At 34.0% G+C, this 17,305-nt stretch overlaps 1 protein-coding gene across 7 annotated transcripts in view; it reads right to left on the bottom strand.

Moving 5' to 3' along the window:
* The window catches only part of ATRX (ATRX chromatin remodeler), a 345,341-nt gene that overhangs the window by 235,174 nt on the left and 92,862 nt on the right, over positions 1 to 17,305 (bottom strand). For 3 of the 7 annotated variants that reach the window (XM_040630434.1, XM_040630440.1, XM_040630443.1), the window contains 5 exons: positions 16,959 to 17,083; positions 14,188 to 14,301; positions 8,091 to 8,200; positions 6,222 to 6,289; positions 2,835 to 5,920 (listed from right to left, as the gene is read on the bottom strand). In XM_040630434.1, coding sequence (XP_040486368.1) covers positions 2,835 to 5,920; positions 6,222 to 6,289; positions 8,091 to 8,200; positions 14,188 to 14,301; positions 16,959 to 17,083 — 3,503 coding nt within the window. The remainder of the gene's footprint in view (positions 1 to 2,834; positions 5,921 to 6,221; positions 6,290 to 8,090; positions 8,201 to 14,187; positions 14,302 to 16,958; positions 17,084 to 17,305) is intronic. The other 4 variants (XM_040630447.1, XM_040630441.1, XM_040630452.1 and 1 more) reach the window with 4 other exon arrangements.

Raw genomic sequence — 17,305 nt, 5'->3', positions numbered from 1 at the left:
AAATCAATGTACAGAAAACCACTGCATTTCTATACACTAATAATGATGTACAAATGTCACTAATAATGAATTACAAATTAAGAAAACTGTCCCACTGACAACTGTACCAAAAATAATAAAATACCTAGGAATAAAAGTTAACCAAGGAGGTGAAAGAACTGTACTTTGAAAACGATAAAACGCTGATGAAAGAAACTGAAGATGACACAAACAAATGGAAAGATATTCCATGCTCATGGCCTGGGAGAACAAATACTGTTAAATATCCCTACTACCCAAAGCAATCTACAGATTTAATGCAATCCCTATCAAAATACCAACAGCATTTTTCACATAACTGGAACAAATAATCTTAACATTTGTATAGAAAAACAAAACATTCTGAATAGCCAAAGCAATCTCAAAAAAGAAGAGCAAAACTTGAGGTATCACAATCCCAGATTTCAAGATATACTACAAAGCTGTAGTAATCAAAACAGTATGGTAGTGGCACAATAACAGACACATAGATCAATAGAACAGGATAGAAAGCCCAGAATTAAACTCAACATTATACAGTCAATGAATTTTCAACAAACTTTTTCAACAAGGGCAAGAATATGCACTAGGAAAAAGATAGTCTCTTCAACAAATGGTGTTGAGAAAACTGGACAGCAACATGCAAAAGAATGAAAGTGGACCACTTTCTTACATCACACACAAAAATAAATTCAAAATGGTTTAAAGACCTAAATGTGAAACCTGAAAACATAAAAATCCTAGGAGAGAGCATAAGCAGTAATTTCCCTGACATCTACCATAGCAACATTTTTCTAGATATGTCTTCTGAGGCAAGGGAAAGAAAAGCAAAAATAAACTATTGGGACTACATCAAAATAAAATGCTTCTGCACAGTAAAGGAAACAATCAACAAAACTAAAAGACAACCTACAGAATGGGAGAAGATACTTGCAAACAATATATCCAATAAAGGATTAGTATCCACAATACATAAAAAACTTAACACAACTCAACACCAAAAAAAAACCCACAAATAATCCAATTAAAAATGGACAAAAGACATAAACAGGCATTTTTCCAAAGAAGACATCAAGCTGGCCAATAGACACATGAAAAGATGCTCAACATCACTCATCATCAGGAAAATGCAAATCCAAACCACAATGAGATATCATCTCACACCTGTCAGAATGGCTGAAATCAAAGACACAAGAAATAAAAAGTGTTGGTGAGGATGTAGAGAAAAAGGAATCTGTTGGTGGGAATGCGAACTGGTGCAGCCACTGTGGAACCCAGTATGAACATTCCTCAAAAATTAAAAACAAAATTACCATATGATCCAGTAATTCCACGAGCATTTATCCAAAGAAGAGAAAAACACTAATTCATGAAGATATAAGCACCCCTATAAAGTTTATTATAGCATTATTTACATAGCCAAATTACAGAAGCAACTCAAATGTCCAAAAACAGATGGATAAAGATGTGGTATGTATATATACAATGGACAATTACTCAGCCACAAAAAGAATGAAATCTTACTGTCTGCAACAACATGGATGGATCATGAGAGAACAATGCTAAATAAGTCAGAGAAAGACAAATACTTATGTTTCACTCATATGTAGAATTTAAGAAACAAAACAAATGAACAAAGAAAAAAGACAAGCACAAAATAACAGGCTGTTAACTAGAGAGAACAAATTGATGGTTACCAAAAGGGAAGGAGGAGATGGGTGAAATAGGTGAAGGGGATTAAGAGTACACTTATTGTGATGAGCACTAACGTATAGAGTTGCTGAGCCACTATATTATACACCTGAAACTAATATAACAGTGTATGTTACACTTCCTGGAATTAAAATTTAAAGAAATAAATAAATAACCAAGCTGGAGTTGGAATATAAATAAATAAATTTTTTAAATAAATGAATGTTTATCATGTCCCTGGTTAACTGACAGGTTTACTAACTTAAAAAAAAAAAGACAACTCAAGTGACATATGTACATGTATTATACAACTGATTTTTAAGAACTGCAATAGTGATTAAAAATTATTTTTATAACTCTTTTTTTGGGGGGGGTATCACTGACTGACTAACTGACCCAAACCCTAATTGTCCTAGTTCTCTATCTCCTCAGAGTAAGGTAATTCATCTACTTCTTGATTTTTCTTTTATTTTGTTATTGTTATAGATAGAATGTCTGTTCGTGTGATTAGAAAAAATTGACAAGTATCAGCAGTGGGTTTAATGATGTAAATTTAAAGTTCTCAGAGAATTTCACTGGACACAAAGTTAATCTGTCCAATTTAAAAAGTCATATGCAAGGATGCCTGCCTGGCTCAGTTGGAAGAGCATGCAACTCTTGATCTTGGGGTTTTGAGTTCGAGCCCCACACTGGGCACAGAGATTACACAAAAAGTCATATGCATGGCAAGGCAGTTAAAACTTCCACACACTATGCTATACTAGCACCAAGCACACATCTCCAATACATGAATATATACCTACTGAACTACTGGCACAGGTCTGATTTTCCTTCATAAACTACTGTTTATTACTCCAGAAAAAAACACTAAACTTTGGTAAAGAAATTCTATTACCTACCCAATAAACCTGGCATATCTGATATAGAATACTAACAATATTTGAAATACCTTCCAATGATGGCATAAAAATAAATGAAGGCTTTTTAGTAAATCTTTCAAGAATTTTTAAAGAGCTTTTTCCTAAATAGTAACCTTGCATTTGACTGGCTTCAGGGAAAATTAAACAATGTAGTTATTCAAAAGGGTAAAAGCATAAATTATGAATTTATTTATTTTTGCATACCTGAAGATTGGCAAAATCCAGTATGTGAAGACAGCACTAAATTTTCAGTCACAGGCTTAATTTTCTGCTCATCACTGCTCCCCTCGCCCACAGAATTCTGATCATCATCTCCTATATCAGAAGATGATGATGATGTAATATCAGCTTGCTTCCTTTTAGTGCTTGTTCTTAGGGAGTTTCTCATTTTCTCCTTGACACTGACTGTCTTCTTTTTAGCTGAAGTTCTCTGTTTCTTCAGCTTTTTATTATCTTCAGAACTTTCCTCACCATCAGAAGATGATGAGCCACTATGTATTTCCTTGGTATTTCTCTTTGAATTTAAATTTCTTCTTTCCCTCAGTTCTATTCTTTTCAGTCTCTTATCAGAAGAATCACAACCATCTTCTTTCATGGAGTATTTCTCAGTATCAGATGACGAACAATCTTGTTTCTTCCTTGAACTCTTTTCAGGCAAGTTGCATCTTTTCTTCACTCTACCGGATGCCCCATTCTTACTCCTTTTATCTTCCGAAGAATCACAACTATCTCTTTTTCCCTGTAATTTCTCAGCATTATCGGATACTTCATCCTTCTTTTTAGAAGTTTTATCTTTTATTTTTTTACTTTTCTTTTCTCCATGAGTCGTGTCATTCTTATTTTGTTTCATGCCTTTAGGAAAACGAGAAATTTCTTCTCCCTCCGGTAATTTCTCGGTGCTATCAGATGATGATTCATACTGTTGTTCTATCTTAATTACATTTTTCTTCAAGTCCATAGTTTTCTTTTCTTTTACTTCAGTTCCCTTTTTGCTCTGCTTTTTATCATCTTCAGATGATTCATCACTCTGCTCTTTCTTTGGGAAATTCTCAGCAATGTCAGATAAGCCAGCCTGTACTTTCTTACTCGATTTGGTTTTCAAGTGCTTACTCTTTTCTTTAGTTTCAGCAACCTTTTTGTCTTCTGGAGAATTAGAACTCTCCTCTTTCCCTGAAGGCAGCTTATCAGCACCATCAGAAGAAACACCTGACTGCTGCTTCTTAGAGATTCGATCTCTTAAGTCCATGTTGGTCCTGTCTTTATCAACTGGGCCTTCTACTGAAGAGAAATTATCTCTCTCTTGTTTCCTTTCAGCATCATCAGATGATCCTTCTTGTGCAGTCTTCACATTTTTCTGCCCTTGATTATCCATTCCCTTTTTTCTGTGTTTTTCATCTTCAGAAGAATCATAATCTTCTTTATTTGGAACTCTTTTTTTGGTTGTTCTGGCAGCCCCAATTTTACTCATGCTCTTTATCTCTTTTTCTAATTCTGAGTCATAATTGGAAGATTCAGACTGGTTTTGTCGTTTCTTTTTAGAAATTATAGACCTTTTAGCTGATTTACCTTTTTTAATATCATAATCTGAGCCAGAAGTAGAACTTTTTCGTTTCCGTTTTCCTTTATCATCTTTCCCTGTTTGACTCTTTAAATCATATAAAGTCTTCTCGTGATTTGTATGAGTTTCATTAATATCAGTATCTGAAGAAGAACTGTGACTCATCCTGGATACCTCTTTGAGGATTGCTAACATTTCATCAGAATCTGAATTCTGATCCACAATCTCTGACTGCTTAGATTTAGGCAATTTATTAGGTTTAGGATTATCTATAGCACTGTCAGAAGAATTCCGCTTATCCTTTTTTCTCATTGGAACTGATAGTTTTTGTTTCTCCCTAACTGTTTCATTACTTTCTTCATCTGAATTAGATGTTGCAGGATTGGTTTCTGTCTGTCGCCTCAAGGGAGTAGTCTTTACACGTGGAGATCTTCGGAGATCAGATTCTTCTGAAAGTAATGGAACTTCACTTTCAAACAAATGCTCATTATCATTCTTTTCCTGTCCAAGTTCACAGTTCTCTGGCTTGGGGTTCAGACCAGAACTTTTATAGCCATCTTTGTCTTGTGGTACTTCCTGACAATCAGCACCTTTAATTGGAGAATTAGAAAGGGAAACAGGGGTGAGTTTAACATATAATTCTTTTGTTACTTTAGCTGTAGTTTTTGACTTAATACCTCTTCTGTTGTCTTTTGAAGTAATATTTAATTTTACAGAAGAACTCTCCAGTTCTTGCTCAGTTCCACTATTGCCATCTCCCTGATTATCTGCTGAACTCTGAACTTCCATAGCTGTCTCAAGATTCTCAAAAATGTCTTCTGGAACTGAGGAAGGAACAGAAACAATATCCATGTCTAAATCTTCGGAAGTGTTAGCAGGTTCATACTGAGGTTCTTCTTTTTTATCAGATTTCTTATGTTCACCACTGGCGCTTTTATTTGCTCTTTGTTCCTGTACTGTAATACTCTGATCCATGTGCTCACTATCCACCTGCTTTCTTGCCAGTTTAACTTCTGATTTTGAAATATCTTTTCTTTCTAAAGCACAGGGTTTTTCTCCTTTTCGTACTTTTGTTTCAGACTTAGCATCTATGACCTTATGCTCTTTGGTATTTTTCTCTTTGTTTACAGCATCCAAAGCTCGAATCTCTGAATTCAAATCTTCTTCTAATGCAAGATGAGCTTTCTTGATATCAGCTAACACAGATTTAAAAGCCTTAAGCTGGCGTAACTTTGTAGCAGAATTGGTTTCTGAATTATCTGCTGCCTGCTTCAAAAACTTGATGTAACTGGAGTTCATGTTAGTTGTGGTCTCAATCAGTTTTTTTGCCTTCTTAATCATCTCTTTGGGCACAATTAGTGCTGAATAAGAGTAGGTTACTGAACCAGAACATGAATCATCTAATTTCTTTTCTTCTCCATTACAACTGGAACTATTTTTCTTTGGAGAAAATCTGGGTGTATGGTCATATACTTTATTACTCTTTTCACTGTCAACTTTTATCTTCTTCTTATTTTGTTGCAACAACTGTTCTAAATTTTCAAATACGCTATTACATGCAGTGACCAAGTCCAACAAAGGTTCTGGGTGACATATGTAGCAATACCACTGGTTGTTTTCATCCATTATTGTAGAGAGCTCCTTTCGACCAAGGTTGCGCAGAATGCATTTCTTGCAGAAGGCATTATGGCAAAAGTCGCAACAAATCAAGTTTCCACCTTCTGCGCACCACCTGAAATTATTAAAAGATGGAAATATTATTCTAAAATGAAACTCACTCTAAATTTTTTCATTATTAAAGCAATTTAAATTTTCCTGCCAGGAATTTTAACAGTAATTTGGGTCATCTGCTTATTCTTCACTGGAAACTTAAAACAGATATAAACCTAAGGTTTTGTGGAAAAGAATAACCTTCCATTAAAGACATTAATGACAATACTAGAAAAAAATGGATCTAAAAACATAATATCTAAGAATTTTCCCCAAAAAAGTAGACAATACTGAATTTTAGTTCATCTTGATTTATTACCTACCTACATTGTTCATCCATTCCATCAGAGTCACGGCTAATATCATCACTCATGTAATATTTAAAGCAATTCTATTAAAACAAAAGGGGAAGGGGAAATTTTATATTCAAAATGGATAACATTCATAAAAGACAAAAACTTTATTTTTAAGTCATTAAAAAAGTAAAGGGAGTGTGTGTGTGTGTGTGTGTGTGTGTGTGTGTTTTACAAAATCAAAGCAAAACCACTGCACTACCCAATACTAGTATTTTCCAGACATAGGAATACCTCAATAAATTAATCCCTTGAAATAGATTCCATATCATCAAATACCACTAATTCCTTATATAAAGTTTATAAAAAATTTTGGTAAAGCAAGTTTCTGATTTCATACGACTAGCTACTAAACCTCTACATAAAGATGTATTAGATGTTGCTGCTACTTAATGAATTCAATAGCCTTCATACATAAACAGCTGCTATGTGTACAGCTAAACAACATTATCCTACATTAAGCTACATTCTCTTTCAATCTCAAAACATTATGCAAGATAGGAAGTATTACACCCAATTTGAGAGAAAAGGCTAATACATAAGTAAATCTCCTCAAGTCATACAACTAGGTAACAGACAAAGCTGGTATTCAAATCCAAATCTGATTGACTTTAAATTCATTTTCACTAATCTGGAGAAAGTGAAGATTCCATGCCCAGTGATGAAAGGTACTGATCACCAAAATGGGCTGGCTCAACAGACTGGCCCTTGGAAAAAAACAATTATATCTATTAGAAAAGAGAAAGGAAATGCACATTAAAATCCAGCAATATGAAACTCAGCTATCCCATTTTAAAACTAGAAGCTACAACATGTCCCCCTAAATAGGCTCCTGACTGAACTGAATTCAAGGAACAGAGGGACACAAATTGCTAAAGGAAAAAGTAAATTTAATCCACTTAAGTGGGTCTATATCAAAAACTCATATAATAAAAGACCTAGAGGGGTGCCTGAGTGGCTCAGTCGGTTAAGTGTCTGCCTTCAGCTCAGGTCATGATTTCGGGGTAGTGAGATGCAGCCCTGCATCTGGCTCTCTGCTCAGCGGGGAGTCTGCCTCTCCCTCTCTCTCTGATCTTCCTCCCCACTTGTGCCTCTCTCTCTCTCTCTCAGATAAATAAATAACATCTTTTAAAAAAAAAGACCTAGAACTGCATTTCAAGGAGGCATTTTGTTGGGAAACAAACTAACACAGAATTAATCTTAGCAGTAATGAGTTAGGGAAATCATAACCTTGATATAGATATTTAAAATTAACTCCAAGGTATTACTAATAAAAGAGTATACACAGACTGTTAAAACGATCTTCAACACATATGAAGCATTTTTAATTCTATCATCACCAACTTACGTCAAAACTCTGTCCCAGGTGGAGAGTTTAGATTTGGGTAATTAGAATACATAAGAGGGAAGGTTATAAAACATACATCTGCACACACGTATACTCTTCACACCATGCTCTGCTTCACTTACCAGCCTTTGAATACCATACTGCCTCTGCTTAGAATATGCTGAGCCAATCCCACTTCACCAGGCTAATTCCTATTTATAGTTCAGATATCAGCTTATATCATCTCCATTATAAAGCCCCCCTACCCAACTCCAAAGTACACAGGTTTCCTGTGTGTTCCCATAGTACACAGTATTTCCCCTATCATGGCACTTACTGGGCTTTTTGTAATGTCTGTCCTCCTCATTACAATATAAGCCCTCCAAAGACAGAGACCATGTCCATCTTCTTCATCACTATGAACCAAAAGTCTGACACTGTAAGCCAAATGTCTAACACATAGTAAAAATTCAAATATTTGTGGAATGAATTATAAACAGATCATTACATACCTTACAAATAAGTACTTGCAGTGAAGGATGTCTATAAATGGAATCTTTTTGAAAATGATTGACCTGCTGTCCACAAGCTGTGCAGCTCACAATCCCATGAAGCCCATCTTCTAGGAGAAAGGAGTGACCATTATTCAGACATACACACACACACACACACACACACACACACACACACATAAAAAAAGATATTTACTTTAGTCAGCATTTTGCAATTTTCACATTAGAAATTAAATACTTCATAATCCTTAGAAAAGTGACATTTTGGATACAAAAGGCTAATAATTTTACGGACTTACTAAAAACATGAGCACCTTGGCAAATTCCAGAACTACAAATCCTGTTTCCTTTTACAGATGCAAATCCTATTTCTCACAACTTGATAAAACATGAAGAGACTCCATAAGTTCTAAAAATAGGTGGCAAGAGTTCTTTTTCATTTTGCTATTGCTCTGCAAATAAATTATCAGTTCTTAAAGAATGGGGAAGCAAGTGACATATGTGGAACAGTCTTTTGCATCCTTATACTTAAAAGTTAGGTATATGCCATTAATTTTTTTATACTCAAAATGAAAATGTCTGCACAGACTCTTCCAATATGGTATGTGAAAACCTGATAATTTTAAATTATTGATTTCTTACCTCAGATTTACCTCAATACTATCCATAATCCCCATTAACCTGTCGTCTATTTCACTATCTACTCCATATTAGCACTGTCTGCTATTTCCAATTAAGGACAAATAAGACTTGCAGGTTTATCTATCTATCTTGGCATCAAAACCTGAGAATGACTTGGAGGAGGGGGATGGTAGAGCCCCATTCCACAGTGTCTGCAGGAAAACAGACTGAAGATAACGCAATGCAACAAAGAGGAAACCTCTCCCGCCTCACTCTCATCCCTAGTTCTGCTTAGAGCAGTGCTTCACAATCTGAGGTGAACATCAGAATCATCTGAAGAAACTTTTTAAAAGCAGAGACAGCCATTCCCACCCCTAAACCACTAAATGAGAATCTCCTAGACATTTTTTAGTTTTACAGATGATTCTGGTGTGCAACCAAGATCTTGATATAAGATGATAGATTATGATTCCAAACCAGCCAATGAAAATGCCTGCATTCACAAATAAAAAGGAAATAATTAAAAGAATAAACTATATCTCTAAATAAAAGACAAAACAATACACACATTTCCCACCTCTCAATTTTCTTTCTTTCTTTCTTTTTTTTTTTTTTTACTCTTTAGGTCCAAATCACCATGGACTCAAACATTATCACAAATATTCTTATTTGCAGAAGTCAAAAAAAAAGTTTAACCAAGTTTTAAGGGTACCATCATACTTTTCCAGACAATATAGAGAATTTGAAGATTCACTATATAAGTTGCTAATATTTTATATCATACTGTCCTACATTAGTGTTTGATCTTGAGTACTAATATATTCTGTATTTGTTTTAACAGAAACAAATACACAGTGTACTTCATTTCAAACAATGATTGCATTAAAATATACTAATAAGATAAAAGCTAGAATATGAATGCTCATCCAATATTAACATAATAAATATTAAGCATCTTCTATAAGCTTTTGCACATATATCACTCAAAAATTAAACAAAACTAGGTGATCCTTTGGAGAATTTCTCCCACATCTGCACAAAGAACCATATATACGATATTCATTGCAGCACAAAGTAGGAAATTAGAAAACTTTGAAAACAAAAAATTGGAAATAACTTCCATTTGGGAAACGGACAGTGGTTTACTCATATAACAGAATTCTATAGAACAGTGGAAAATAAAAAACTAGATGTACATTCACTGTGATGGACACACTTCAAAAGCAGTGCTGAATATGAAATGTTGCAAAAGGATATACACAGGATACTACTTTGCATATTTTAAGTGAAAAATAAATGCTTTACAAATAAACATGTATAGGAAAAATATAAAAACATGTATGAAAATAATACACACACATGCATAGAACCTTCAAAATAATCATTATTAGAGGGGTGGGAGGAGGAGGAAATGGAGAAGTAAGACTGAACCAATATTTCACTTAAGTAATGGTGAAATGTTACTTTATGTACTTGTTTCTATATGCTTTACATTTTTATTTTTAGTTATGAAATATCTTAATGGTTATAACAGTGTATAAATGGAAAAGAGGCATTTTCACTTCTTAGTTCAACACATTTTAATAGATTTAAAGAGAACAAAATTCTATAAAACATTTACGATAACAATTGAAGATGACACAAAGAAATGGAGACATTCCATGCTAATGGATTGGAAGAACAAATATTGTTAAAATGTCTAAAATTACTTAAAGCAATCTACACATTTAATGCAATCCCTATCAAAATACCATGGTACAGCATTTTTCACAGAGCTTGAACAAACTATCCTAAAATTTGCACGGAACCACAAAAGACCCCAAATAGCCAAAGCAATCTTGAAAATGAAAAGCAAAACTGAAGGTATCACAATTCCAGACTTAAATTATTTACAAAGCTGTAGTAATCAAAACAGTATGGTACTGGCACAAAAACAGACACATAGATCAATAGAAGAGAATAGAAAACCCAGAAATAAGCCCATAATTATATGGTCAATCGTTGACAAAGCAAGATAAGACTATCTCCAGTGAGAAAATGACAGTCTCTTCAACAAATGATATTGGGAAACCTTGATAGCTACATGCAAAAGAATGAAACTGGACCACTTTCTTTCACCATACACAAAAATAAACAAAAAATGGATTAAACACCTAAATGTGAGACCTAAAACTATAAAAATCTTAGAAGAGGGACACATAGTTCGCTCTGTCAGTGGAGCGTGCGATTCATGATCTCAGGATTGTGAGTTTGAGCCCCATGTTGGGTATCGAGATTACTTAAAAATAAAACCTTTAATAAAAAAAAATCCAAAGTGGGTGTTATATGCAACTAATGAAACACTGAACATTACATCAAAAAACTAATGATATACTATACGTTGGCTAATTCAAGTTAAATTTTAAAAAATCCTAGAAGAAAGCACAGGCAGTAATGTACCTGCCATCCGCCATCACAACACTTTTCTAGATATGTCTCCTGAGGCAAGGGAAATAAAAGAAAAATAAACTCTTGGGACTACATCAAAATAAAAGGCTTCTGCATAGTGAAAGAAACAATCAACAAAACTAAAAGGAAACCTACAGAATGGGAGAAGATATTTGCAAATGACATCTGATAAAGGGTTAGTATCCAAAACATATAAAGAACTTATAAAACCCAACACCCAAAAAATGAATACTCCAATTAAAAAATTGGCAGAGGACATGAACAGACATTTCTCCAAAGACGACATCCAGGTGGCCAACAAACACATGAAAAGATGCTCAACATCACTCATTATCAGGGAAATGCAAATGATAAATACAATGAGATATCACCTCACACCTGTCAGAATGGCTAAAATCAAAAACAAAAGAAAAACAAGTGTTGACAAAGATATGGAGAAAAAGGAACCCTCTTATAGTGTTGGTGGGAATGTCAACTAGTGCAGCCACTCTGGAAAACGATACGGAGGTTCCTCAAAAAGTTAAAAATAAAACTATCCTACAATCCAGTAATTGTACTAGGGTATTTACCCGCAAAATACAAAAATACGAATTCAAAGGGACACATGCAAATATTTATAGAAGCATTATTTACAATAGCCAAATTATGTAAGCAACCCAAGTATCCACTGACAGACGAATAAAGAAGATATGGTATATATACACAATGGAATATTATTCAGCCATAAAAAGGAATGAAATCTTGCCATTTGCAATGACATGGCTACAGCTAGAGAGTATGACGCTTAGGAAAATAAGTCAGAGAAAAACAAATACCATATGACTGCACTCATATGTGGAATTTAAGGGGAAAAAACAAGCAAAAGAAAAAAAGAGAGATAAATCAAGAAACAGACTCTTAGCTATAGCAAACAAAACTGATGGTTACCAGAGGGGAGATGGGGATGGGTAAAACAGGCGATGGGGATTAAGGAGTACACTTGTCGTAATAAGCACTGTGTGATGTATGGAACTGTCGAATCACTATACTGTACACTTAAAACTAGTATCACACAGTATGTTAATTATACTGGAATTTAAAATAAAATTATTGTGTCAGATAGAAAAATTAGGTGTAAAATATACTTTCTAACAAACTGAGGAAAAGGTTATCAATAGGCTATGGTGTTTTTAAAAAGTGGCTCCTGAAACCGTGGATATAGCTGTATCTTTATGTTTCCTTTTGTTTCAAATCAATACAAAATTACTTTATACACGATTTACCTTATTGATAGTTTCCTAAACTAGGCTTCAATTATAGAACTAACTTTCCTAAGAAGTTTGAATATTAACTAGCAATTCAGTACTTCAGATCACTAGTTTATTCATACATGTATATATAAGTAAACAGTTAAATTTCCTGTGTGATTTCTAACTGTTTAAAGATGTAGCAAATCATTAAGACAAAAATTAACATGAGAGATTTAGGTGCTACTTTATGGCTATAAATATATATATTTCATTAAGCATAAGCATTCTTATACAGAACACTCAATAAAATGTTCCAAATATATCAGTTCAGACCAAATACCAGCAGCATAGTGAAGTGGCACTAAGACCACGTTCCCCAACAACTGTGACTCTTTTTTCACTCTCCCTTTGGCCCTTATACATATTCTAGACACTGACTGCACCAGAGTCCCTCCCCAAAGACACCATTTAGATACTAATTTTGATACAATGCAGTACACTTAGTTATTTGTTCTCCAGACTCTTGCTTATGATCCCTAAGGTCACCTTCTACTTGCTGATTCTTTTGTTTTAGGAAAACTATTCAGTTTTGGTGAGCTCTGTTGCTGCAATGTCAGTTTCCCTACTATGAACTACATTCTCCATAAATCTTCCGCATGCTTGAAAGGAGCAGAACACCCCCTTGTGGACAAAAGACTAAATAACATTTTTTTATTTTCTCCAACAACCTAATGAGTTATTTAATCTGAAAATATATATAACAAATACAGATATATTTTACTAATTCCATCAAGATAATCATATAGCACTGAAATAAAAATCTGCACAAAATTTCACCAATATAAGTACTATGCTATAATTTCACAAGTAACACGAAAAATATTAAACAGACATGCTTCCATCACACTTCTACTTAGAAATTCAGTGTCATGTTCTATTCTTTAGAGATTCGTTCCTTTTATACTCATGGATTATGGCTCTGTAAATCTGCCCAAGAAAATATATAGGCACTATTTAAAAATCACACACAAACAAATGGGATACATACTCCATTGTCATAAATTTCTAAATGAATTCTCCTTATGCTAACTTTCTACAGATGATTAGCCAACATGGTGTGTGTGTAAGTGGGGGTAGACAGACAAAAGAAGAGACGGCTCAGACAGGTGGAAGGAAGGTTACTAGCTCTAGCTCCCTTCTCCTTCCTACTCATCTCTACATTATTATCCTTACATCAGTAGATCTCCAACTTTAATATACAAAAGAACAAAATGGGGCTCATTCTTGATATCATCCCCAGAAATTCTAATTTGTTAGTGGAGTTAAGGGACTTGCATTTTTAATAAGCACCCCCAAATAACACTAAGGCACAGGTAACTCTGTGATACAGTGTATTTATATATATATATATATATATATATATATATATACACACATATATATACATATAAAGTTACCTGAAGGCCATAGGCAAGATTTTGTCCAAATCTGAAATTCTTTCGGGGTGAGAGGGAACACATGGTATTTTGGAATATAGGCATTACAGAACTAATATTCAAGAAGGAAATACTAAGCTTCCTGAGAAAACTTTATAGCCACTGAAGGCAAAGGTATTTGGATAAATGGTGTTTAACCTTTTCTGCTTCAGAGCTCAGAGAGAAACAGAAGTTATTTTTAAGTAGTGCTTTTAATAAACAACGGGCAGAAAAGTGGAGGTATTTTTAATAAGCACATCAGATTTTCCAATATGGTCATAAACAGCAATTTAAACTCATGTTTTCATTTTCACTTGTATTTACCTCCGCGTTTTTTGAGATTTTCAGTTTTCATTTTACTTCTGCTTCTAAATTCAGGCCCTTTAAAATCATCTTTGTCTTCATTCAGCACTGGCTCTGGTTGTACAATCACTGTACCTAGAATGATTTCATTTAAAAAACCATTACACATATTAAATGTGCAAATGAAGTACAAGACTTCAGTTCAGATAAAGCCAACATTGCTGGTACATAATTTTGTTTCTTTCAAGCTTTCGATACTGTGTAAGGACCTCTCCAAGAGTAAATAAAACGGAAATGGTAAAAGGGCCAGGTGTCAGCAATAAGATTACTTGTTGGAATATAATTAATAAAAATAGGGTGGGGGTATTATGAACTGATTATAACAGAAATGTGTGAATAAAGTAGAAAGCCTCAGCCCAGGTCTGAATTTTTATAGTGCCTATCACAAAAACTGTTTTTGAGTATGAACACTCATGCTAAACTCCAACAAAGTTTATAAAATAGAAGGACCAGAAGGGAAATTTTAAAAAGACATCCTATTCTCATAATCCAAATCACAAACTCAGAAGAAGATTTTTAAGGGTTTTCTTATATTGTTTTGGGGGAGGATAGTGGGAGGCAATGTAAGAAGTTAATTCTGCTATCACTGCTATACCTATTCTGAGGCATTTCCCAACTAGTGTGTCAAATTTTTAGTACCCTGAAAAGTCCTTAAAGAGTCTTAAAACAGAAGATTGCCTTAAGATATTTAAGCTCAACTGCTCTAACAATAAACTGTAGAGTGAGATAATTATTGGTCTCTATGGAATATTTTAGAAAGTATGTACTTTCTTAGTTATAAAACATGTGAACTGAGAAGACAGGTTGTTAACTGAAGTTTTCATTATAATCTCTCAAGAGCAAATAAAGCAGGAGCATAGTAAAAAGGGTCCAGGTCTCACATTTACCTACATTGCTGGGCTTAGTAATTGGGCATTATTGGCAACATTTAAGAAAGTAAAACCCGGTTGTTGTCAGGGGCGGTCTCCCTGAAACATGGGCCTATGTTATTCAGCAAGCAGATTTTGGCAAGGTATAGCATCTAGTTGTATGTATTTCTGAGTCTCTGAAAAAAAAGGAGGGGAAAGCAGGCATAGAGGATTGAGTTTTTACAAACGAGCAAGTTTAAATAATCTACACACAAAAGAAAACTTTATTTACAACAACCATTTCACATATATATATCTCAGAGAAGCCACAGCATTTGAAAACGCTCAAGATTTATAATTAACAAAAAACAGAATTATTTCTGAAGATTCTTCTCTAAATGGAAGCAAAGCAGTAGAGTGGAAAAAGCACTCGCTAGCTTTGGATTCAAGCAGACCTAGTTTCTCAATTTAAAGCTTGAATAAGTTCCCTGAGCTCTGAATTTGTTCCTTTATTTCTACAAGTAGAAACAGTAACTACCTTACAGTACTGGTTTGAGGATTAAATGAGTTAGTTCTGTAAGAGTCTGGTACCTATATATACTCAATATAGTATTATAATAATAATTATCATCACCCAAATTCTACCTTATGAAGTGGGTCTATTTTTGGTTTGGTGGGAGAGAATTATAATTAATTCAGGTTAGAAACATCCCATACTAACTTTCTTCCACAGTATCATTAAAAGAAAGATTTGAATTCCTATTTCTTAGCTCACCCAGTGACCATCATAAGGACTCCGAGTGACAACCACTGAGAATGTAACGATCCAAAGTGAGTCACTGCCTATGGGACTCACACTCCCTCATTAGCTGTTTCTGCCCTCGGCCACTAACCATTACATGAAATTGTCACGGATGATTTGCAAAGCCAAGTAAATGGTAGGCCCATCAATTTTCCTTCTTTCTGCTTTCTCTCATTCATTCCTTTTCCTCATTTCATATTTCATCTACTATAACTCCTAATTTGTCCTAGTCAAGCAATGTTATGCTCCTTCCCATTTTTTAAACTTTCATAATCGAAAAATGTGTCACGAAAATATAAATGCAGACAGAGAACAAAGTTTAGTAAACACTGCTATAAATGATCTGTGAGGATAAATTTGAAAAATCTAAGATACTTGCACATATTATTAATAAAGAAAAAATCTAAACTTTTGACTCTGAAACACCATGAAATTACCAAGACCTTTGTCATTACTCTTATCATATAATCATACTGCTCTCAGACTTGGGCTATGAAACTTCCAAGATTTTCACTTGGCTTTTTTCCCCCAATCTAATTAATGAGGTTTTAAGGTTAGAACTACAACAGTTGAAAGGCATGTGACAAGGCGTTTTAAAGAGGTAATTACAAGAAATACATCTAAAGCTATCTTTGATAACTAGCTTCAGCTTTTAGTCTTAGAGAATTTAAGAATGCAGTAAGATTAAACCAGACTTTAAATGTTTTTGTAAAGTTTTAAGAATATTCATGTTTTCCTATAAAGCAAGCATATTTAAATTCACTGAACCAAAACTTAATATAAACGTTTAAACTAACTTCCACATTCAAATACAATTTAGAGACTAAAATCCCTTTTCTAAAACCCAATGCTAAGAGAAAATAAGTTTTGTTCTTTTTCAAAGCTGATTGCAAATACTGTAAGTTTTTAATCTCAGTAACACACATTTTCATTACCATTCTAATACATTTCCAGAAAACCACTATTAAAATGCTAGTTTTGTTCCTTTACACACAGCTAACAGAAATCAAGTTCCAATTTTATAATGACATTTAAAAATACATTTCAACTTTAACTTCATATGAAAAATTAATACACATTACCTTTTGGCAAGCTTTGCATAGTAATATCATTTTCTGAATTTTCATTAGAAGCATCTTCATTTACAGTTTCATCCAAAGGTTTTTCATCATCAGATTCAACATACTTTGTTACAATTGAAGGTTTCCTATGAAAGAATTAAGTCCATAGAATTATGGACATTTCTGACAACTGGAATAATAACCAAAGAACGTGTTTAGATTGAACGGTGGCTCTTAACCAGAGATACACATCAGACTCACCTACAGAAGCACAAATCTCTGTACCGTATTACTGAAAATTATGATTCAGTAGGTCTGGGGTAGGACCAGGGTATGTTCGTTCTGAAAAAGCTACCGGGGGGGGGGGG

The sequence above is a fragment of the Ursus maritimus genome (assembly GCF_017311325.1).
Source record: "Ursus maritimus isolate PB19 chromosome X unlocalized genomic scaffold, ASM1731132v1 scaffold_X1, whole genome shotgun sequence".
NCBI lineage: Eukaryota > Metazoa > Chordata > Mammalia > Carnivora > Ursidae > Ursus > Ursus maritimus.
The sequence above is the reverse complement of the archived record's forward strand: the minus strand, read 5'-3'. Positions and strand labels throughout refer to the sequence as shown.